The 24236-nt window shown below is 34.2% G+C and overlaps 4 protein-coding genes across 5 annotated transcripts; 2 read left to right on the forward strand and 2 right to left on the reverse strand.

The window, feature by feature from the left end:
• LOC130623782 (eukaryotic translation initiation factor 4H-like) lies at nucleotides 1-7555 on the reverse strand. Its single transcript, XM_057439304.1, has 7 exons — nucleotides 7396-7555; nucleotides 4316-4544; nucleotides 3920-3968; nucleotides 2616-2777; nucleotides 2277-2330; nucleotides 1108-1242; nucleotides 1-814 (listed from the first exon to the last, which is right to left on the reverse strand). Exons 1-7 carry the CDS (start codon nucleotides 7464-7466, stop codon nucleotides 606-608), a joined length of 909 nt encoding a protein of 302 aa, XP_057295287.1. The 5' UTR covers nucleotides 7467-7555; the 3' UTR covers nucleotides 1-605.
• A 3448-nt stretch (nucleotides 7556-11003) lies between these two features.
• Nucleotides 11004-13587, forward strand: LOC130623741 (disheveled-associated activator of morphogenesis 1-A-like). Its single transcript, XM_057439253.1, has 3 exons — nucleotides 11004-11752; nucleotides 12154-12959; nucleotides 13478-13587. Exons 1-3 carry the CDS (start codon nucleotides 11045-11047, stop codon nucleotides 13572-13574), a joined length of 1611 nt encoding a protein of 536 aa, XP_057295236.1. The 5' UTR covers nucleotides 11004-11044; the 3' UTR covers nucleotides 13575-13587.
• A 541-nt stretch (nucleotides 13588-14128) lies between these two features.
• Nucleotides 14129-16404, forward strand: LOC130623742 (ankyrin repeat domain-containing protein 36B-like). 2 transcript variants are annotated; one of them, XM_057439255.1, is made up of 6 exons: nucleotides 14129-14255; nucleotides 14569-14870; nucleotides 15419-15550; nucleotides 15718-15763; nucleotides 15958-16064; nucleotides 16319-16404. In XM_057439255.1, the coding sequence occupies exons 1-6, from the start codon at nucleotides 14181-14183 to the stop codon at nucleotides 16386-16388; spliced, it is 732 nt and encodes a 243-aa protein (XP_057295238.1). In that variant the 5' UTR covers nucleotides 14129-14180; the 3' UTR covers nucleotides 16389-16404. The 2 variants fall into 2 exon arrangements, with proteins under 2 accessions (XP_057295238.1, XP_057295239.1); XM_057439256.1 differs by having other exon boundaries at nucleotides 15958-16057; nucleotides 16319-16401.
• A 3250-nt stretch (nucleotides 16405-19654) lies between these two features.
• LOC130623994 (uncharacterized) lies at nucleotides 19655-23997 on the reverse strand. The gene is made up of 5 exons (XM_057439553.1): nucleotides 23549-23997; nucleotides 22994-23031; nucleotides 21533-21647; nucleotides 20888-21168; nucleotides 19655-19805 (listed from the first exon to the last, which is right to left on the reverse strand). The coding sequence occupies exons 1-5, from the start codon at nucleotides 23610-23612 to the stop codon at nucleotides 19677-19679; spliced, it is 627 nt and encodes a 208-aa protein (XP_057295536.1). The 5' UTR covers nucleotides 23613-23997; the 3' UTR covers nucleotides 19655-19676.
• Between the last annotated feature and the right edge of the window lie 239 nt (nucleotides 23998-24236).

The following is a 24236-nucleotide window of genomic DNA, read 5'->3' on the forward strand; positions in this document are numbered from 1 at the left end:
TTAGAGTTAAATAATTTTCTTTTATAAATACGATTGTTCATACCCTAAACAATTTTACAATTCATAATTTGAATAATAAAACTATTAATTTGTAATAAAGAATAAATTCTTTATTTTCAGCAGTAGAAACATCGTTTTTTAATAAAAACAAACAAGAAAAAGGCAAGAGAAAAAAATTGCTATCCGCGAGAAAAGAATTTTATAAGATCCGGAGAAAAAAGACTTTTTAACATTTTTAGCTTCACAAAACGCAATTATGGAAGAACACAAAAGAGACTTACATGTTATGTTTCTTCGAAAAAAAAGGCTTCATATAGTCATTTTTAAATGCATGCAATACAAATTCGCAAAAAAAAAATTACAGGAAATTTTGAACAAGAAGTCATATTTATCCCTAGCTCTCACAAGTTTAAAAATAAGAGACGTACATATACGTGAGTCCAGTTTAACATTGTTGCCATCGGGCTATCTAGGTTCACGATTTTCTACTTCGATTAAACTTCTGCGATTTTCATCTAATCGCCAGCAGCTTCCATCTTGATTAGCTCAAACGATAACTTTTTTCTTATATAATGAGGGAAAAATCACGAAAAGTAGCTGAGTACTTATTCGGTTTCAGCTGCCTTCTCTTCGTGATCTTCACCTAGTTTTTCTATAGCCTCTTTCTCATAAACCTTTTGCTGATATTTTGTTTCGTCTCTTGGCTTGGCTCCACCAAATATGCTCATTTGTTGCGTTTTATCTGCTACGTCTAACACTGGATCCTTCACGGAACGAGGCAGAAGTTTTAGGCGTGGTCGGTTTGCTAGCTCCTCTAAAAGATACAACGACTTTCTTATTGCACAACACGCAACTTCAAAGAAGTTATAGCATACAACCAATTTCAAAAGAAAATACAACAACAATATTATTGTAGACTAGTCGGTAACCCGTGGATAAATACAGAGGTTCACCCGTCCTTAAAATATCGTATTTCGTGTTTTCGTAACATCACCCTTTTTCTGGAGCACAAACAGAGACGTAATACGGCTATATTATTGCAGAAGATACAGCAACAAACCTATTGCAGATATAAATTATAGCACGCAAATAAAATTAAGTAGTTACCTGAAGAGGGTTCTTTAAATTCTTCTTGTGGAGGCCTTCTGTCTTGTCTGAAGCCATTATCATAACGTTCACCTCGATTCTCACGACCTTCTCGAAAACCTCCCCTACCACCGCGGCCACGACCACCACCAAAACCTTGAGACAGATCATAAAATAAGTATTTGATTGGATAAGAAAAAACATCAACTTATGGCTTTATTTGCATTATCTTAAAAATCATAGAAATATTCATATTAACTACTAGTTTTAAACTATAATCACTACAGAACTGAAAACAAAAACAGTAGAAAACAGTAGAAAATCAGTACAACTAAGTCCGAAAATACACAAAAAAAGCCTGAATCCAACCTAACTAAAGAACAAGTTGCTGCCATTAGAGATTTGGTACTAAATAAAAATGTTGATGTCTCTTTGAAAAGCTCATCAGAAAAGCTATCCATGCAATCATAGTGATCTTAATAGCAGATACAATGACAGTCAAAAATATCAAATTAGCAGTTTCTAATATCAGAGCGCCAATAAAACTTTGTCTTTAAAAATAGTGCTGCTCCACATGCAGAAATGAGATACAAACTCTTGCAGATGCAGTTAAAATAAGATTATAATACAACACAAGTGCAATCAGATGGGATGAAACATAAATTCGTTTGCATGAAAACCCTTATTACAGAATTTTTCTAGAAGCACTGCTAATTTAAAAAGAAAAAACAGCCAACACATAGCAACCACTCCTCAAATCAATTTAAAGCATGGCTATTAAAGTCAAAAAACATTTCATTTTAGTGACATTAAGAGTGATTTCATCACCTGATAATGGCAACATCTCAACAACTTACTGAAAATTTCTAGATAGTCTAGGTAAATTCCAAAATTGATGTTGTTGTGATACATTATAACTTCTACATTGGTGATGACTTTAAGTATATTATATTTGATTGAAACTTTCATAGGTAAAAAAGGAGTTTAAAAACAATTCTATTCAGACCGACTTTAAATGTCACTCATATTCCAGAGTTTTCTTTGTCCATAGTTAAATGAAAATGCACGAATAAAGGAATTTGCATAGTATAAAAAAATCCCTAATTTTCTGTGACCATGTTTAAAGTTCCCTGATTTTTCATGATCTACTGCCATGCATGAATAAATACATAAATGTATGTGCAAACTACCTCCATCTTGGTGATCACGTCCACCACCAGCATCTCGTCGACCACCTCTTCCACCTAGAACAGCACGCAGTACAATAATTAGGCAGCTCAACTTTGTCAAAATGTTTGACTTAAGCAGCTACAGTAGAATCTAACTCACATCATTACTCAATCAGGATTTGAACATTTTCCATTTTATCGAGCTTACTTTGAGAAAAGGTTCAATAACTTGTGACAATAAACAGGTGGACAAAAAATATTTGAAAAAAAAGCTAATTAGAAACTTTTCAATTAAATTTCATGATAGTTGAGCAAGTATTTGAGTAGAAATTAAATTTTGAATTTGCTACAGGCACTTACCATCAAATCCCCCTCTTCCCCGTCCTCTTCCTCTCCCGCTTGCATTTTTGTCACGTGGTGGTGCAACATTTACACGGAGATTCCTGTCACCAAATTGTGCATTGTCAAATTCTAAAGCCTCTTCTAAAGATTCTTTATCTTCAAATTCAACATATGCGAAGCCTAAGAGAGCAATGGACTGTTATTACACAACCATGCAAGGACATGTCCAGATATATAAGTTACTGTTGAAATTACGGAAGAAAAATGCTTCTATCACAGATACCAGTATATATTTTGTGGAACAATAACTTGTGGAACAAAATGGATATACAGGCTATTTCTTAAATAAAACTATGCCAGAGCTACAAAAAGCAATAAAAAATTACGAGTGCTATGATGTGCGAAAAATCGCATGTGAATATTTGCAAGTGGATTCACATTTAACTATTTTTTGTTTACCGCAACGTTATATGTTATTTAAACTGTACATAAATGAATTTTGTAAAACGTATTAACCACAAGTGCAAGGTAAAACAACGTTGAATGTAATGAATTGTTGGCATATTTGCTATATGTTTTTGGCATTAAATATATTTCTAGACATTCTTGATTTCTCTTTCCCCTTTCAAAAAGATCTTTTGAACTTTATTCAACATGTTTTTTCTTTGGTATTACATCATGAAAACATTTGTCTGAAGGCTGTATTAGGGTACATGTTACGGTTATATTTAACTTGCATGGGTGTGCACTCTTCTTTCAGTATTCTCTGTGACAATGAAGGTCGGACTGACTTATGGCACGGTTCCAAATGGTCTTCTGTCTTTCGTTCCAGTCTCAGTGTAATGCACCATCCTGGCATAAGAGTGTCAGCATGAAGGAAAGGGGCCGACTTTAATGTTCTCTATACTTTTTAAACAAATCAATCACAAAGAAATGAATGTTGCCTAATAGCCTTTTTCATCGCTTTATAATATTTTAGAAAAACAAAAAATTCATGAGTGCGATAAACAGGACTAGTAAAATTTTGTACGAGTTGCGGGCGAATGCGCGTGCGATTGCACTCGTCTCAAGGAATGGCCTGGCAAATTAAACCTGCTTAAAACCTTTTTAGGGTGGTTACGTGAGAATAATATTCAATTTAATGCGTAAGATCAGTAAATTAATCTTATCTCGATTAGCATGGTAAAGGAAAGGTCTGTGATGACCACAGCAGATGAATTCAGCATCTTTCACCATTGAATTGACTTCGAAACAGAATTTAGACATCAATACTAGTATGAAATTGTTGAATACAAGAAACAGCAGATGAAAAAAGTTCATACCTTTAAATTTGTCAGTCTCTTTATCTCTTACAAGACGAACACTCCGCACCTGAAAGTGTCAAAGGAATAATGGTAACATAATTGCCATTTGCAAAATTTAAACCCCAAATTCTTTTTTATCTAAATTTTCATTATTAAACATAAAATTAAATTTCTGTTTTAGTATCAGTACCTAATTGATATATCAAAACTTGCAGAACACAATAAATATGCTACTTGTTAAGCCCTACTTGCATAAAAAATTACAGTATATGTTGTTGACCAAAAGTTCTGGTTCTCACCCCAGATATCTATCAAATGACTATTCAAGGCATGTTGATAATTCTGAAATTGTGCATATACTTCCAGTTTATAAATTTCGCATACCAAAAATTAATAAAATCGAATAAACCTGACCTTTAATTCTGCAAATATTGCATCAACATCTCCTTGAACACACTGAAATGGTAAATTACCAACGTAAGCAGTGAAAGGAGGCTCAGTTGGTATTTCGTATCTGGTACCACCACCACCTCCGGAACGTTGGTTATACCCACCACCACCACCACCGCCCCCACGTCTCTCATAACCACCTCCTCCACCACCTCTTCTTTGTCTTCCATTACCACCAAAATGCTCAAAATTTCTAAAAAATAAAGAAGACTTAAAACAGTTACACTATCATAGCTGTAGGGGGATATAGAGTTTAAATTTGGGTAACACTAACTGTAGGTTGCAATGAAAATTGCAAAATTAAGCCATCAAATGTCCAGGAGCAAAATAAAAAAAATAATCTTATTTCATGCGTGCGTCTTTTTGCATTGTTTTTTGTTCAATGTGAAGCTTTAATTCGCACATTATAAAAGCTTATCTAACGTGTGCTACTAATTTCAAGTTAGTTAAATTCCAAGTATACTTGCTGACAGGAATCAAGGATTTTTGTGAACACATTGTGCCAAAGTAAATTAGAAAGCCTGAGGGAAGGAATGAATTTGAATGTAAGAGCTTCAGTTTCATAAACACCATTGAGGTCTTAATAAAAATCTAATTAGGCTATCCTCTCCTAGTTAAATAATGTTCAAAGCTCACACAAAACAAATAATTCTTTTCCCTAATTTAAATGGTACATTGTTTGGGTGTGAAGTGTGATTTGGGTGACTGTTTTTATACATTGTGTGATTTAGTGAATTTGTTTGTTTCAATGGTGTTATTTCCAAACAAACAACAGAGACATTTAAAAAATTTAACTTTTGAGTTCTAGTGTTTTTTAAAGTAATAACTTGTATTTTTCTGCAGTGATTTGTATTAGTTGATGAATCCTGTTCATAGACAGTTCGTGAAAGTTAAAAAATCAATTTTGTTTAGGAGGGCTATAAGAAACCATAATTCATATATCTTTTTAGACTATTTTCGATCCATTTACATTAACTGGGCGTAAAGTGTCTTGGTAAGATTTCCAGAAATAATTTCATTTCTTTTAGATATATATGCACATTAAACATGCATACATTGGAGCTACCATAGCAATACCCATTTTTTAATAAAAATATTGATTGTTAAACATGAAATTGTTTGATAATATAAATGTTAAACTGTCTATGATGAATTCCTCTATGAATGGTATTACGTATTCTGTATCTTCTTGTTTCAATTCCCATTAAGTGACTAGTATTGGTATATCAGCTAGATAGGTCAACACTGTATAAGGTAACATCGTTATAGTTCAAATCTCATGGTAACATCCCAATCATTTTTAACGTAGGTCTTCACAAATGAAACTAATAGTTTCAAAAGCTATTAGATCAAACAACTAAGTCTTTGTGCAGGTGAATTACATCCAGCAACAATTGGTTGGCCCTTTAAATCAAGTGGTTGGGGTAACTTTATGTATAGTCTGACCTTGTTTCTTTCACTTTGGTTGTGATTGTACTACTTATGTGAACGTTTAGTAAGGTGTAAAAATTGCTAGTCTTCCATTCAAAATTTGTCAAATTATTTTTTGAAAGACAGTTCTGATAGTTATCAATGTGTTTTTTAAGTTCTTTTATCACTTTTATATCGCAATTTTTATCTACTCAATAATATACAAAGTTGTACACAAATGTTCTTCAATTACAAATTTGTTACAGTAGAATTCTGTACCCATGATCACCTACTACCGCCTCTGTCTGCTTCCTTAAGAATGGTGTTATGATTATTCTTCAAGTCATTCATTGAATCTTTTTCTTAAGGTGTCATGTTGTCATTATGTTATTAAAGTGTCTAATGAATTCTTTTAATGCTTAATTTTCCAGTCTAAAAACTATTGTAGAGGGGTTTAAACTAAAGATTGATCATCATTTGCTAAATGTTTAAATATCTCTTTTATTGTTGAATGTTGAATAAAATCTTTAATATCTGATTTCGTGAAGAGAAATTTGCCTTTTGCAGATAGCTTAAATTTTGCTTCTTTACGCATATAACAATGGAATGTAAACAAAGAATAGTTCAAGATATTATTTTTGGGTGGTATTTTTTTTATAAGTTTTATGAAGTTATGTGGCAAGAAGAAATGCCAGATCATCGCAGAGCTGTTTGTTTAGATAATCACATAATAAGAAATGTATATATATATATACGCTACATATACACGCTATATATAGCAACAGGTCGAATAAGGTTTGCTGGGCAGGTAAGTTAGCTACTTACCAAATAAGACTCCTGGCAACTGCTACTGAGGCCAAAAAAATAATAGTATATATAGTTGTTTTACTGTATCACTTTGTATATACTTCAACATAGCACGTAGTAATGGTTTTAAGCAAGGTTCACAGGTCTGGCAACCACCAAACTTGTGATTACGCATTTTATTTTCGTTCTTCAGTGTTGTTTTTCGCTTTTAAATAATTTAAATTACTGATTTTCATTTATATATTATTAATCATATTTAATCAATCTGAAAACAATGAGAAAAAAACAATATGGCAAACTTAAATTTATGAATCTTCGGGAGGGTAGATAGCTTCTGAAAAAGGCAAAGGGCAAATGAGGTAGTGTAATCTAAGTGAGATGAGAGTTATGTTACTCAGCACGAATTTAACTATATTTCGTTTATTAAAAAAGCCGGCACTGCAGTATGACCCTATTCCATTTCAGGAAAGTTTTAACCAAACCATTTGTAAATCTCTTGACCCCCAGAATCTGGGAAAGACCCCATTTTCTGGGTAGCTACACCATATGCTCTGAACTACCATCACACATACACTTCTCTAGCTAGTCAGCTATTTCGGAGTAAGACATTATATATCATAGTTTTAGCTATTTTATTACTGTGTTTATGTGATGAATTAGTATCTTGATTTTAACTTTTGAGGGGCTTTTGAAAGATCTCCATGTGAGCAATAAAAAAACAACCTAAGAGGCCTGCATCAACTGATCGAATCGCATGTAGCACTTTTCTAAACAATATTTCTAAAAAATCTATATAAATATTATATTCAATTTAAAAACATAGGTACCTTTGACCTCCTTGATCAAAATTATCATAAAATCGACCGTCGTCACCCCAGTCGCCACTAGAAGCCGCCATGTTTTTACTTCGCCGTGGTTAAAAAAACAAGGGGCTGAGAACGAAGATAGTTCTATTCCACCAACAGAAGGGCATCTATTCAAAGTCGCACTGTTCCGTACAAAATTTACGAAGTGAGGGTGTACGAAGTAGGTCGCCGTTACACGAGGCATGCACTTTTGTACAAAAGGGGGTTGGTTATTTGGTATATATCAACCTCGTTTCCAGCGCCTGTTGTCTTGTTTTTTTTTGCTCTGCAATTTATTGACGTACAACAACACCACTGGACACAAACGGCATTTCAAAAATCATTTGTGTCCATGACTTAATTTTTTGCAATTCAAAAACACTTCCTTCCTATGATTCAAACAATCTCTTTTGCTTCTGCCACTTTCTCTCTTCTGCACTTAACACTTCTCTGCCTACTCTGCTAACCCTGATGCACTGATAACTCGAACATTTGATAACTCAATTTTTACTTTCTTGTTTTTTTATTTTCTTGGTTCCTTGAAGGTTCGAGTCAGCGGGAGTGTTAATACTGCCCTGGGAACGAGGTTAACACTGGTGGAGCTCCTTTTTTCTTACTCTTAGTTTCTTGTCCAAACAAAACATACATAAGAGCAGAAAAAGCTGCTAATGTACTTAATATTGAGATACTTTATAAAAGAAGAAAAATCAACATTCTCACTTTTTGTTTAGGAGTAGTACTCTGAAAGAAGGATCTTTCTTACAGGATAATTTATCTAAGTGTTGTAAGAACCCATAAAAATTTAGTTTAGAGGAGGGTTACAATCATACGCACCTACCATTAGGGAACAAATTCTTGGATGTTTATCAATAGGTGAAATCCATATAGTCATGAAAAGCTGATATGAAATACCTGTGACTTGATTTAGATTTTTTCAAACTTTAGCTTTAACTCAAAGGGATTTTGTCCGCACTTCGTAATCTATCGCACTTTGTAATCCCACCTTGTCACACTTTGCAATCCCAACTTGTCACACTTTGCAATCCCACCTTGTCACACTTTGTAATCCCACCTTGTCACACTTTGTAATCCCACCTTGTCACACTTTGCAATCCCACCTTGTCATACTTTGCAATCCCAACTTGTCACACTTTGCAATCCCACCTTGTCACACTTTGTTACCCCACCTTGTCACACTTTGTAATCCGACCTTGTCACACTTTGCAATCCCACCTTGTCACACTTTGCAATCCCACCTTGTCACACTTTGCAATCCCAACTTGTCACACTTTGCAATCCCACCTTGTCTCACTTTGTAATCCGACCTTGTCACACTTTGTTATCCCACCTTGTCACACTTTGTAATCCCACCTTGTCACACTTTGCAATCCCACCTTGTCTCACTTTGTAATCCGACCTTGTCTCACTTTGTTACCCCACCTTGTCACACTTTGCAATCCCACCTTGTCACACTTTGCAATCCCACCTTGTCACACTTTGCAATCCCACCTTGTCTCACTTTGTAATCCGACCTTGTCTCACTTTGTTACCCCACCTTGTCACACTTTGCAATCCCACCTTGTCACACTTTGTTATCCCACCTTGTCACACTTTGCAATCCCACCTTGTCACACTTTGCAATCCCACCTTGTCTCACTTTGTAATCCGACCTTGTCTCACTTTGTTATCCCACCTTGTCACACTTTGTAATCCCACCTTGTCACACTTTGTATCCCACCTTGTCACACTTTGCAATCCCCTACAAATGATGGCTAGAAGGTTTTCTTTTAATGAGTACATACACTTTTGGCTTCTTTCACACGAATTTAAATACTCTGTCGTCCAAACAGTTCTTAGCTGAAAAAAACTTGATATTACTGGGTATTTCGTGCATATAAAAGAGATTACTATTTGGTTGATAATGATATACATATATTTTTGTGTTATGAACCTACATACATTATATCAACTTTAAAAACTCAACTTTTAAAACAATATCGTACTTTGCAGGCAAGACTTACTGATATTCTTTTTTAGTCACTGTCTTTTCTTTTTTTTTATATCAATATGTTTTACACAACTCTGTCTGTTGGTGGTGGCTATATTTCTTTGGATGGAGGATTAAATACATACGACCTCGGTCAGCACTATATTCCACCTTACACAGGAGGAACGAAACAAACGATTGAAGGGTATTCAATAACTGGTGGGCTAACACTGGCACTCCGGCAGATAGGTTTTAGTAACATGCGGTTATGCTTACCGTTAGAGAAGATCGACAAGCAAGAACACGAAACCAGTTCATGTCTTGATAAGTCGCAGAAGGAAGCCTTGTGTATATATAATTAAAGGAAATGCAAGCTTACTTCAATTGGTGACGGATGCGAATAGAAGGACAAGCTTGAAATCTACTGACTATCTTATTCTAGGAAGTTGCAAAGTAGCGATTAAAGGAAATATTAGGAAGGATAATTCAGAAATAGAAGAACAACTAAAAGCTATATATCACGAAGATGAAAATTTTATATTAAAAGTGTGGTTTTGAGACATGATCTTTAGTTTTGTATATATATGTGTTCCGAACGTGTGTTCGGTTAATTGTGTTTAAAAGTGAGTGTTCGTATTCTTTTAATAGCGTGGCCATACTTTTATAATTAATGATCAAAAACATGTGTGAAACAATGTTGATTATTTTCTTACACTTCCTATTATTTTGTCGGCGAAGTTTCAAAATGGTGGCTAACATCCTACAAACGAATCGATAAAAGCTACTTCTTTCTTGACCGCGGATCCTATATTTATGTAACTGTCATGTACCGAATCAAACTCACAAATATTTTTATCACTCCCAAGTCTGGCTTCGATCGGTACATCGTTCATAAGAGTTAAAGTCGAGTTGAATTGAATCTCACAAGAAGTTTCCAACACAGTAGCTTCTTTCAACAACAATTATCTGTTAATGTAGCAGTGAGCATGCTTAAGTCTGGTTCAACTTGGCATAGACTCAAGGCGCAACAAGGTTTGCGGCACAGCCAGTCCATTTGTGTGGCACGGCTTGACTTGGTGCGGTTAGATATTGATTAGAAAAACTGTGTTGAGCAAAAATGCATGAAAATTTTGTGAGTTAAACATTCTGTTATGTTATATCTTATATAATGGGTCTAAAACCACCAAAAAGTTTTTAACACACAACTTGTAGTAAAAAGGTACACTTAAGCGTAGTTATTGATTTACTCTTGCTACTTCTCTTTGTATTCAATTAGAATTTTTGCACGAATTTTGCGGAAAGTGCAGGTTGACAACAACGGTTGCAGTTACCGTGAAAAATTTCATAGTTTTTCACGAGTAACTGTCTTTAATGGTTGTAAAACAGCTGTATGCTTTTGCCTTTATTGTGCAACCATTGGAAACTAGGCTAAATGATTTTCGCGGTTACCATGACGCGATCGAACCATTTTTGTTTTTAAACTGACGTTTACAATATGTGTATATGACGTCAAATACGAAATTTTATGTCAGAGTATTTCAAACTCTTTCTACCGATAAGACGATTTCGACTTAAGTAGAGTAAAAAGTGATATTTTTTTTTATTACATTGTTTATAAAAAAAATTGGAATAAAAATTTAACAAATGGCGTTTGATAAAACAATAGCCGCTTTGTTTTCAAAAAAGAAAACTCGAAAGAGAAAGAAGAATAACTCAAGACCTTCTTCTCGTGTGTCTGCGACATACAGTTTAGAAGATCGATCAAGTGCTTCAAACTGCAGCGACATATCAAGAGATGATATTGAAGCAACTCCAGTGGAAATCGTGGATGATAATGCATCGCAAGCAGACTCCGCTACTGATGTAAGCGAAGATAACTCTGTTTACGCCTTTTCAGAAGACTCGCAAGTCTTAGTTCGAAACAGGCTGGTCCGGAATGTTGATTATGTCGAGGAGCAAGAGCTAGATGCAGAAAATGAGTTGATTAATGATGGTGATAACCATAATGTTGTCAAAAGTGAAGATGACAATGACAGTGACTGCGAAAATGATGATGTCTCGGTGACCCAATTATATATGGGTTCTTCCAGAGATTTCTTCGGTCCCAACGCAACGCATGTGGATGAGTGCAACACTAGTGAAGGAAAAAATAAGAATGCCGCCTCGTTGGTGATGAAGAAATCTTCATTGATGTCAAAATTAAAGAAGAAGATTAAAAAACTCAGTAATGAAGAAAGAGTGAAACAAAAGAAGGACAAAGGTTGGGTCCAGAGGGAAATGGGAGAGACTGAGAAGATTAGAAAGGAAAGAAGAGCTGTGTTGAAGCGTTTGAATAAAAGAGATATAGAAGAGGTAAGTGCAGTGGTGTTTTTTTCGTTTTACATGTTTGTTTGTTTGTTTTACATGTTTGTTTGTTTGTTTGTTCGTTTCAAAGAGTTCAGAACAAAAAGCACCAATACTGATTAAATTTTTGTGTGCTTTGTAGGTTAGCTTGAATGCTAATTTAAACGAGTAAGCGCGTATAATTTGCATCTTTATTGGGAGATAAAAATCAAAGTCGTGTTGTATTTTAATCAGAAATGAATGAACTGGCAATAAATGTAAGCTGTTAAAACATAAAAAAGTTTTTGGCACTTAAGTGACAATGAACGCTAAATAAGCCATAAAATAACTTTTAAAATCGAAAGCTCAGAAAAATAAGTCTTTGTAAACAAAAAAATAAATCCACGTAAAACAGTGTAACAAACTTTTAGCGAAAGGAAGAAGAAAGACTAAGAAAGCTGAACAGATCATCGTGCAGTCGTAATCAAGTTTCATCTACTCATTCTGCTTCGCCGACTATTCGAGAAGTTTATAGTCCAGTGAAGATTTTCTCCATTCCACGATGGAGACCACGTCGCGTTTCACCTCTCATTGGCGTTGTCCAATCTATGATCACAGAGGAGGAGTGCCAAGGACTTCTATCAGAACAATGCTTTCCGCCACGACCAAAACCAGAACCAAAATGGGTGCCACCGAAGAGAACGCCTCAGCCGACTCCCACGCCTCCACCGACACCACCACCAAGATCTCCCGGTTTACCATCCAGTTTGACATCATCTTGGATTGATTTTGATGCATTAAGACCTGATACAAGATCAAGAGGGCTAAAGGCCGCTAGTAAACGGAGGCTCTATGGCTTTGACATCTACGGAAATCCTCTTTGGGTAGACCCACTTCCTGAAGGTATTGAATATTGCTACGTTAAAGACGGGATCGATGGTCCTGAAATTATACGCAGACTTTCACAATACCGCGCAGATTGTGATTACAGAGCTCGATTGGAAGAAAAAAAGGCAAGAGCAGAAGAGAATCCTCCTGAGAATCCGGATGATCTTATTGAATATAATCGGGAGACTGCTGAAGGGTATATGCGGGATGCATGTGAAGCCAGAAATAAAGAAGAATACGAAGAAGATAAGAAAAGAAAAAATATGGAATTTAGGATAAGAAGAAGAATTGCAGAAGGAAGTTACCCCAATGCATCTGTAAAAGAAGAAGACCTACCGAGCTTATTGAGGTACTTTTTGTAAAATATATATACATAAATATACATACATATACATAAATAATTATGTTAATTGTTGCAGGAATTTAAATTTGCAAGAATTCGTATTTGCGGGTATTCAAATTCGCGGGACTTTGAATTCTTGCGTTTTTGAAGAATGTGTTTAACAGATGGCGATATTCATGACTCAATCCTCTGTAAGGTTATGTTTTGTTTTCCTGCATACGGAGTTCTGTTTGTATAGTTAAAAAAGAAAATTAAGAAAGAAAATAAATAACAAATTCATGAAGAGTGAACTCCATGAATGTGTAATATTAAAAAATTGAGCGGGAATTTTAATTCACGGAGGGCTGCTTTTGTAACATATGAATTTAAATATCAAGAATATTTGGCTTTCGATCTAAACAAAGTCCTGAAACAAAGTTGGGTAAAATTGGATCAAAAGAATGCATGTTGCTTTTATTCAAGAACCTTTTTGGCATGGTTGCTGAGTCTCACTCATCATCCTTTTACGTTTTTTTTTTCTTCAGGTATGTTTGGAAAGGTAAATTGAAAAAGGTGGAAAATTATTTAGCTGACAAACGCAATCACGACGTAATCAATAAACGAGATCATAGAGGAAGGTAAGCACAAGTTTTCATGTACAATACTAGTTTGCCGTACGACACCGGTTTGTGGTTCGGCACCAGTTTGCCGTACGACACCACTTTGCCGTACGACACCACTTTTCCGTACAATACCAGTTTGCCATAAAGCCTCTGCTTTCATTAATTTTGTTCAGCAAATGCCCCTCTAACATACACTTCCTTTTATAATTTTTTTACCAAACGCAAATTTAGTTAAGACACCTGTTAAGAAGGTTTTGAAACTAAGAATTGCTGTTAAAAATCAAAAAACACTCGTCTGGTTTGTCAGGTTTATTTAACATATTTTATCTAAGTCCAATACATAAACACAGCCTAAGTAAACATAAACACAGCTGGAATAGCAATATCGTGCCCAGTCCCTACAAATTTTATTGTATTCGCCAAAGCTTGGTCAAACGGCGATAAGAAATGGTTTATTTGCATCGTCCCAAATTGTCAATAATAGAAAAAAAGCCCTGGAGACGAGGTTGGTGTCTATTATTGTACCACTTTACGTGTATCAAAGGAGATATCTGCAGCACGCTTTTTGTTTATTTGTTGCAGGTCAGCACTGCATTACGCAGCTTCATGGGGATGTTGCAGGATAATGAAGCTGTTGTTAGAAGTACCTGGTATAAGTTTGAATCGAAGAGACGAAGATGGAAAAACACCTTTGTATAAGGTATTAGATTAACTGATATTGACAAGAGACCAAAATATAATATAATAATAGGTGTCAGTCCGTGGGTTAAAAATGGTAGCTGCGAGCCGCGACACACGCATCCAGTAAAGTTCTTCACAGTATTACGATTAGTTTGATGTTTGATGAAGCTTGGTAAAGTTTGATGACGCCAGAGATGTACCATGATGTGTCTTTAAAAATGCATTATATTCTAAGATTTCTCCATAATGTATCTCAAGTTTTTATCTCAAAAAAATGACCTAACGCTAGTGATAACGGCTTTGCTCTAATTATTTAAAAATGGCGGTTTTAGGCTGTGGAAATTCGCAGTAACAACGCTGTAAAGATGTTGCTACAAAAGGGCGCAAACTTGCTTATGAAAGCACGTGATAGGCGGAATGCCTTTGAATACGCCCTTCAAGAACTCGGTGACAATAGTATTCAGATGATCAAGTATTTATACAACGATTGTGGAATGAAAGACTTGAGAAAGGAGAGAGGGAAGATGACATTCGTTCATTTAGCATGCTTAGCGAGAAGAAATATTCCAGTGACGAAAACTTTAGACATGTTGTTGGCAAGAGAAAACATCAATGCTACAGAAGGAATGGGAAGGTACTTGACAACTTTTTATCTCTATATTAGTACATTGTCTGAAATGCGATATTTTAAGGACGAGCTAACCCGGTGGTTTTTCCTTGGGCAAACGACTAGTCTCTATAATAATAACCGTTGTCTGTCTGTCTCTACGCAAAATCGTACCGCGGTAGCGAGATACATAAAATATGGTATATACAGGACCGCCGAACCTGTGGGTTTTCACAAGCTAAGGACTAGTGTATAATATAACGCTCGCCGTCTGTCTATTTGTCTGTCTGTGAGCTAAAGATAATAGCTGTGGGTAACAACTGGAGGATTTCCGTAGATTTTACCAAGGGGTGAATTCCAGTGTATATTTTCACTGTTTTTCAACTAGTTGTATTTTATTTTCGTTACGTCTCTTCGTTGTGTTATCAGGTCCAAAACTATGTAACGTCTAGAACGTCTCTGAGTAAACAGGCACCAAAAAGTTTAATAGGGATTCTATTTGCATGGTTGGTTCTTTATCTTTTTATTTAAACTAAATTAACTACCAGCTTAATTTAAAACTTTTTCTACCATAGAACTGCATTAATGCTTGCTACACAAACAAACCGTCCGGACATTGTTCAACTTCTACTTCACCATCACGCTGATGTTATGCATTTGGATATGAGACTTACCACAGCAAAAGGTTACGCCGAGCCTGATTCCGAGTAAGTGACCACTTTGCTCGGAAATTTTTTTATTTTGTTGGAATGAAGTTTCCAATCATTGAAGTTTTAGGCAGGAATGAGACAGTTAACCCTGAATTGTTGAGTCACAAAAACGGCAGATTTGTCACAAATGAAAATGAACGAATGTAATGTTTTTTCTCATTCAGAATTTACAAAATGTTGGACAATGCAATGTTGAAAGTTTCGAGAAAGGTACGTACGTTCTTTTTTTAGAAACGCAAATGTAATCGATATATATTTTTAATATGGCCAGAATCTTGTTTACATTCTGACCATATTAAAGTTTCTGGTTTGTTTTATATTGAACCTAACAGCAAACGAATTTTTTTTTGTTTTATTGATTTGTTACTTTGTGCGTCCTAAGAAATTTCACTTTTCTTGTCTAGAAAGCTCGTGCTAGAGAAATGGAGAAAGAAGTTTCTGAACAGTTAAAAAAACAACAACAAAAATATAAAACTTCAACTAAGACAGTCAAGACTGCCACAGGTGTCGAGTATGTCAATCGGATTTTCTTATTTTCCACTAGTGTTTGTTCACTGTGAGCTGTCTTTACTCAATCTCGTCTGATGATTTTGATTTTTTAACCCATAAATGCTAGAAAATTTATCACCTTCCAAATGTCATTCCTAGGGCGTCTCTTTTACTTTAAAGTATGTGGCGGACACGTGTCTCGTGTAAAGGCTAACACATAAAAATTAAGTACAGGTAAAAGTTAAGTAAATGATCGAATCTTTTTATTTCGTTTAGGGTAAAAGTCAAAGATCCATTTGGCAAACACCAGAATAGAATTTTACCAACGACAACTTTTTTTAAATAATTTTATACATACTGCTATTATTATTATTATTATTATTATTATTATTAATATTATTATTATTATTATTATTATTATTATTATTATTATTATTATTATTATTATTATTATTATTATTATTATTATTATTATTATTATTATTATTATTATTATTATTATTATTATTATTATTATTATTATTATTATTATTATTATTATTATTATTATTATTATTATTATTATTATTATTATTATTATTATTATTATTATTATTATTATTATTATTATTATTATTATTATTATTATTATTATTATTATTATTATTATTATTATTATTATTATTATTATTATTATTATTATTATTATTATTATTATTATTATTATTATTATTATTATTATTATTATTATTATTATTATTATTATTATTAGTTGTATATAAAAAATGTTTATGCCCATGGTTGATGTATGTTTGGATACTGGTGGACATTCTCTGACGTGAGTTCGACTCTCACCTCCGGTTGACAAAATACTGAAACCAAGGCTAGATAAATAAAAAGAACAATAGCTAAAAATTGTGTACTTTCTGTCCAAGTACATGTCATATAAGGGATTCCAGGAATTTACAGCAACGAAAACAAGCTTTCAAAATTTATTCAATACAAATCTATTCTTCGGATAGTCTCTTTAAAGGGGAAGTTAACCCAGAAATTATTTTTTGATGTATAATCCAATAAATACATACAATTACAAAAAAATTTTAGCTTAGTTCCTGAATTTTGTGGTTTCTTTAAAACCAGCGAGGAGTTGTCTTTTTTTAGTGGTTAAATTAAAAATATTAATCAGTTTTCTTTTTGCGTATGATTAATATTTTTGCACACAACACATTAAAAATGAAGTAACAGCATTATACATTATCTTTTTAAAAGGACAGAGAGGTAAAAATAAGCACCCACAACAATTATCAAAGATAGATCAATGAAAAAGTTTAGAATTTGTATGTAAAATCTTGCACGGTAACAACTTTCTGCACACATTTACGTCATAAACAGCGTACCAACCAGCTTTTTTGACTTACATAGGGATTGAAATTTTAATCGAAATTTTGAAAGAGAAAGCGTAAGTTTATGTTCAAAGTATGAAAGTGGTGACTTTTGTGCTATCAAGAAATAATGTTTGGGTTAATTTTCCCTTTAATTACTATTGGTACTTCCCGCGATCGTGGTATTAGTGCATTTAAACTTTAAGTTACGAATGCTATGCAATACAGCAATTGCTGAACTAGACAACCGCCTTCTCATGCCGAATAATAAGCAGAAATGATTGAGTCACACTTTTATAGTCTCAGCTATGACTCTGCCGAAGTTTGAACTTACGACCTTTCACATTGTAAGCGAACGCTCCACCACAAGACCACTATTATCGGTGTCGGTGGCACAAGGAAACGCATATGGGAAATAACAACTTTATGTCTATTGAAAGGCATCGGCTGGTTGTTTTTCCGGATCTGGTTATCAGCCTAAATATGCTGAAAGATTATGACATGACTGCGAGGAAAAAGGTCTCCATCAGGTTAAACTAAATCCTGTCAAATGGTTTTAAACACCAGTGGACACAAAAGCCACTGCAAATTTTGAGATGCCCAATCCGCGTTCACATTCAGCATCTCTTCGATGTATTCTGTAGTAAGTGTAACTTGTTTAGAAAGAACGAAATCCACGTATTTACTTGGTTAAATTGAGACTCTGTAATATGAGTACCCCTATCCCCAGTAAGAGAAAAAATAATTTTACAATGACATAAAAACACGTAAAAATACTTTTTTCACGAAGCTTTTCGTTACATAGTAATATCTTCAGGTATATACAAAATTTTAAAATTATCTACTTTATATGCATTATTAAAATACCATAATTATCGAAGTAAAAACGATTTTTTCGTTTAGTATCGTTACTAAAAGAACTAAAATTACCGTTTCACTTTAGTTCCGCCAAAAATTTTTTTCAGTGCAATTATTTTAGCTTCATATTTAGCATACACAGACTCAGCGTAGAGAGATTCCACTGTATAAGACTAGCTGTAAGTCCTATGAAAAAATCACTGAATATTAAAAAGGATAATTGATATACAGTTTTTGATGACATTAGTAAAAAGATGCCAAAAATATATAAAAATATCAGTTTTGCGGTCCTTTTAAGAATATAAATACATAGGTTAGGTGAGCAGCCTTTAAAATGCAAGTTGCGCTCTCTAACAGGTCTGTCGCTCATTTAGCACAATTATGAAAGTAATGTATGTGATTATGTGGTTTTGTCGAGCGGGAAAAGGGAAATATTAGGGATTATATATTTTGTTGACTTCAGTGAAATCCGGTGAATGTCCAAAATAGATTTAAATTTGCTTACCTGTGAACAAAAATGTAAGGAATCATGTGCTTTAAGCGAACGGTTAAGGAAATATTTGAATTTAACGACTCTCTGGCGATGTTATCAACCCATCGATTCCAAAAGTCTAGCTTACGGAAATTTCTTACTTTTGGTAACCAGTGGATCATTCCACAAAACTGGAACTGAGAGAATTTTAGCCAGCAACCATTAGGTTAGTACCCCACTGCTCTACCAATGAGATATCGGTTCGAGAGCGAGGCGAGTTTGCGATTACCTTTTCCATCACTACTCCACAAGTTCCGTTGGTGGTTGGAAACCACCAGTACAAGCCTTCGCTTTCACCAATTACGGTCACCTATCAGTATGTGTGTTTCACTACGATATAGTTCCAGCCCATATATCAAAATCAAATTATGTATAATGTCGGTATCTTATGCCTTCTTCCTCACATGTCTAACAGCTCTCTAACTTAGAAGGGTCGGCTTACCAGATAGCTCCATATAAAGGAACTTTTTTTTAAATATTAGCTGGAAGTTGTCTTTCAATTTCCTCAGTTCAACATAGAGGTCTATCACTCTTGACAGCAATACAAATACGTAAAAGAACTCACATTTTTCAGTCTACGAAGTTTTAAAAACGCTTTTAACGCATAGAATTTCACCTGAAATACATAATTTTTGTACATGCCAAAGCACAATGTTAGAAGATTGTAAATAAGTGCTTTTTATCTACTGATAATTTTCCATTCTATCCACGACTCTTACGCCACTAAGCATTATGTAATGTCTTGCTATTTGGCTGCATTAAAACCTTAGTAAATGGTCGCGGAATGCAAAGCTCTTAGTAAGAATAATGGCTTTGTATTTTTATTAGATATTTGGTAGATGAACATACTATGAACAACAATTTTAAATAGCTGAAAATGCTTTTATTCCACACAAAAATATTGATGTACACTCCAATGATTTTGTTGACAAATTTCGTTGCAATAAAACGCGTCATAACAATTCCCACAAGTGGAGAGTGATGATGCCACGTCCCCACAACTCAAACATACCTGCAAAAAGTAATGTACCTTATTAATCGGAAAGTTTATGGTACTGGGCCATTTCTAGAATATAATTGAATTTTACACAAATTTAATTTTGGCGAGGATTAAAAAAAATATTTTCACGTGAATCTAACATGGAGAGAGGTAGAGAAAATTATATTGAAAGGCATTTAATTTAGCGAGGGGTTAGGAAAATAATTTTCAAGGGTATTTGATTCAGCGACGGATAAAGGAAATAATTTGGAAAGGGGTTTTAATTTGGAAAGGAATAAAGAAAATCATTTTGTAGGGATTTTGATTTGGCGTAATCTTATCGTGTCGAGAAGGAGCTATTCCACTTTCTCCTGCCCGCAAACATTGTGGAGCCCAAATAGCCCAGCAGGAAATCGTTAAAGTTTCAACCTTTCTAATTTCCTCAACACTATTTTGACTATTTAATATTTTAAAAATTATAACTTCCTGGACAACATCTTTGTAATTTAATTTTTTTTTTAATATAGCGCACTTCAAATTAATCATATCCAGCCTTATCCCCCAGCCTTCATTTTCGCTCTCTGATATGACGTCAATGATATCCTACATTTCTTAAACTGTGCTCTCAAGTAATTGGTATAGAGAATTGTGATGCAGTTTACACGTTCATCTGTACATTTGCAGAAAATGTTGGTATATTTTGTAAACTATATACGGCGTTCATCTGTACATTTGCAGAAAATGTTGGTATATTCTGTAAACTATATACGGCGTTCATCTGTACATTTGCAGAAAATGTTGGTATATTCTGTAAACTATATACGGCGTTCATCTGTACATTTGCAGAAAATGTTGGTATATTCTGTAAACTATATACGGCTACACTTGTCAATAAAGTTAGTCAGCTTTGATCCTTGTATCTAAATGCTGTTGATAGTAATTCTGCTTCAACAAATATTCCTGCTTGGATAGTCTGTTTAAATCTACAATTTTGGCGCTATAGCGGAGATCAGTCGTGGCCTGTTATTTCGGACCGCCGCCAGTGATTCTAGTGGTCTGAAACGGCCTAATGGAGATTACATGTTTACAATACATTTATCATAAAAATTACTAACCTGTCTATTGCTCTGCTTGGCTTGAATTACAGTATCTCGTATTCTCTTTTCTAATCTTGCCAATTCCATTCCTTTTTTTCTCTCCAAATTTTTCTGCAGCATTTCACTTTTCTTTTTTAACTCTCTTTGACATTCCTTTTCCAGCACGGACAACAAACACGCTTTATCGTTTGCTTCTTCTTCTTTTTTCGCCTCAATATTTTGCTGCTTTCTCATTTGAGTTTGTTTTATTTCATTCTGAGTTGTTTTAATTTCTTCACTCAATTTCACTATTTCCTCCTCTATGGTAAAAATTTGCAAAATTCATTTCTTCATTTCCTAATTGTGGATTGATATTTTTTACAACAACATGCCATAATTTACTAAAACAACAATTAGAAGAGTTGATTCCGTCGTCGGGTGTAAAGTGACTGTTGTCAGTAAAAATTAAACACGTGTTAATTATTAGGGAGATAGTAACGTTAAAGTTTTTAGATGCGTAAAGGCTCGTTTTCATATAAGAGTTTTCATATAAGAGTTAAGCTTTACAATTAGTTTATTTGCCTTGTACTTACCGACTCGGAAATTGAAAGAAATTCCCAAACAACAGGTGTTGTTTGCTAACTAAGTGTTCAGCCTGTGCTTGTGATCAAACAAAAAAATTACCTAAAGATTTAATTTCGCTTCTGATTTCATCACTCCGATTCATCGTACGACGTTCATTCAATTTATCATGAAGAGACCTAAGCACACCGGCTGCAGAGGAAAGTGTATCCAAACTCTATAAGACAAATAACAAAAATAAGATTGAGGCTGGATTTCTACTTTTTGATTAATTCCCGTCAACATTTTATATTAAGCGATAGCGATGCATTAATTCGCTATTTTTTGTAGCATTTAAACCGATGCAAATAGTTCTAATAAATACGTTTTTTAACCCTTGTTTCAGAGAGAAAAATGAAAAGCTGATGATACGAGATGTGTTTTATCGAATTTAATTTATCAAATCCAACAAATTTAGATTGTCACCCTTTTTTGAGCCAACTTATCGAAAACAATACGATGAATTCGGTTCAGATATAAAACGACTAACTGACGACTAACTGACGACTAACTGACGACTAACTGACAACTAGCATAATAAATAAATGGCAGAATTATTGTGTCAAAAATATTTACCGCTTTCCTTCTTTTAAAAAATAAAAACGAAAGATAATGATAAATAAACGAAGGTAGCTTTTTATTAAGACTCTTGTGAGCGCTTGTGGGCACAGCTCCCAGTGTATCTGAGAATGCGTATTGGTAATTTTTCTAGCCGACAACGTTTTTACTGTCATTGAAAATTCAATAAAAAAAGATAGAAGATTTTAGGAATTTTAATAAAGCGCTTACACAAAAATAGCTAGTTTTTCGGTAAACAAATGAGACATCCTCTTTCTAAAAAATCACAGACAAGAGACAGACCAAAGACTGCAAAAATTCAACCTAGAAAGAAGGAAAAAGGAAAAGATGCGTCTTAATGAAGCCAAAACACCAAAACTTTTTAACCCATGACCTGCATTGTGGAGAGTCTCAAACACTAATGAAAAGAGTGTATTGTGTGCTTTTGACGCACGGTAGAAGAGATTTCGAGGTTTAACTGTTTTTTGATAACGTCATCAACCCGTCTGTTCCGAAATTAGTCCTATATTGGTCCCTAGTTACCCACGCAGGAAATGACGTCAGTTATTTCCATTAGGTTTCGATATATTCAAACTCAAGGTTATAACTGCTATACAATCGCTTCCTAAAACATTGAAGTCAGTCTAGTTTATTGGCGTTTTGACGTAATGTAAAAATAACTGATTTTTGGTTTAGTAAATAAGACTATATATCTTATTATTATTTAAAGGGGTTTTGAAGGCTTTGTACCTTACAACACACTAAATTATTGCATTGTTCTAAGGAATACTAGCCGATAAGCGCATGGAAAGGAAACAATGTAAAAGATTCTTTGTTAAAGATAATTATAAGTCACACGCACAGATGGACGAGAGTAGCCTATAATTAAAAGAGATTTTGTTACATTCGTCTTAATGACGGTATACACTCATTAAGTTACTTGAATGCAAGAAGGAAAAAAATTACCATGTTATCATCATATTGAAACTTTTTCGTCGTGTTGTCTAAATAAACAAAAATATTGATCAAACAATCAGGTACGTATAGCACTTTAAACAAATGAAACTACTTTATCGTGTTTTGAACTTCTACAGGCTTCATTCACTCCATATATTAAAAAAATTAAAGGGAAGGATCAGCCTTCTGGCAAACTATGTGCTAACATTTTGATAAAGTCTGCTAGTAGTAGTTAGTAAAGGTAGACTAATAAAAATTGCTAAACATAATTAAAAAGTCCTTAACTCTTCTTGACTGGTTAAAATGTTGGTCAAATATTGTTCAAGGGTTCATTTGTTTGGTAAAATAAAAACAACACCTTTTAAACTCGTTGCTCCAGTTTCACTAGTTTTCAGGTAGTAGTACAGGCAGTGCATTCATTGCAAAAACAAATACCAAGGGAATGGAGCCTAAGCTGGACCCCCCTCCAACAAAAAACTATTGGCATATTGGGTAACCTCATTAGTTACTTTATAAGAAAAACCATAACCCTGACAGTACTACCAGATTCTAAATTCTACTAACCCAGTGACGGATTTTCAATGAGTCTTTGTTTCTTACCAGGCCAGGATAAGTCATTATGATCCATGTTGTCCAAAAACGTATCTATGTTGTATAAAACACCGTTACAACTTGCGAAGACATTCTAGTGTTCAAAACAACTACAGAAATTTTATTGTGTAACTTTCAGGTTTTCTTCCTTCTTCCTTTTTTAATGGAGAATGAAGATCTTAGCTGGGTTTTTGCGTGCAAGCTATGTACAACACGGTTTTTACCAGTTCGTGAATTTTTTGCTATGACAACAATGGGGCTTCAACCACTAATCTGTCCCTAAAAAAATGTATTTAGCCACACATATCTGTAAAGTGTTGTAAAACTTACCAGTTAAAGTTTATACCACCACCTTACCCTAAGAGACGCATGATCAGAGTCTCAAATATTAAATCTTGCGAGGCATATTACCGTTTGTAATGCAAATATTAACATGAAAGTCAAAGAACTTACTTTGTTCCTGCTCATACCACCAAAATTAATGGAGTGACATGATGTTAAGAATTGAACCATTATTGCAGCCATTGACAAAAACTCTAAAATCACAAAGAAACATCAGTGAAGAAGCAAGTCGTACCTGCAAAAGGATTCTGTGAACAATATCAATAGGCATCTTCAGATATTCCTTTTCGATTTAGAATTAATGGCATCGCAACCCATA

Source organism: Hydractinia symbiolongicarpus, chromosome 13 (genome assembly GCF_029227915.1).
Source record: "Hydractinia symbiolongicarpus strain clone_291-10 chromosome 13, HSymV2.1, whole genome shotgun sequence".
Lineage (NCBI taxonomy): Eukaryota > Metazoa > Cnidaria > Hydrozoa > Anthoathecata > Hydractiniidae > Hydractinia > Hydractinia symbiolongicarpus.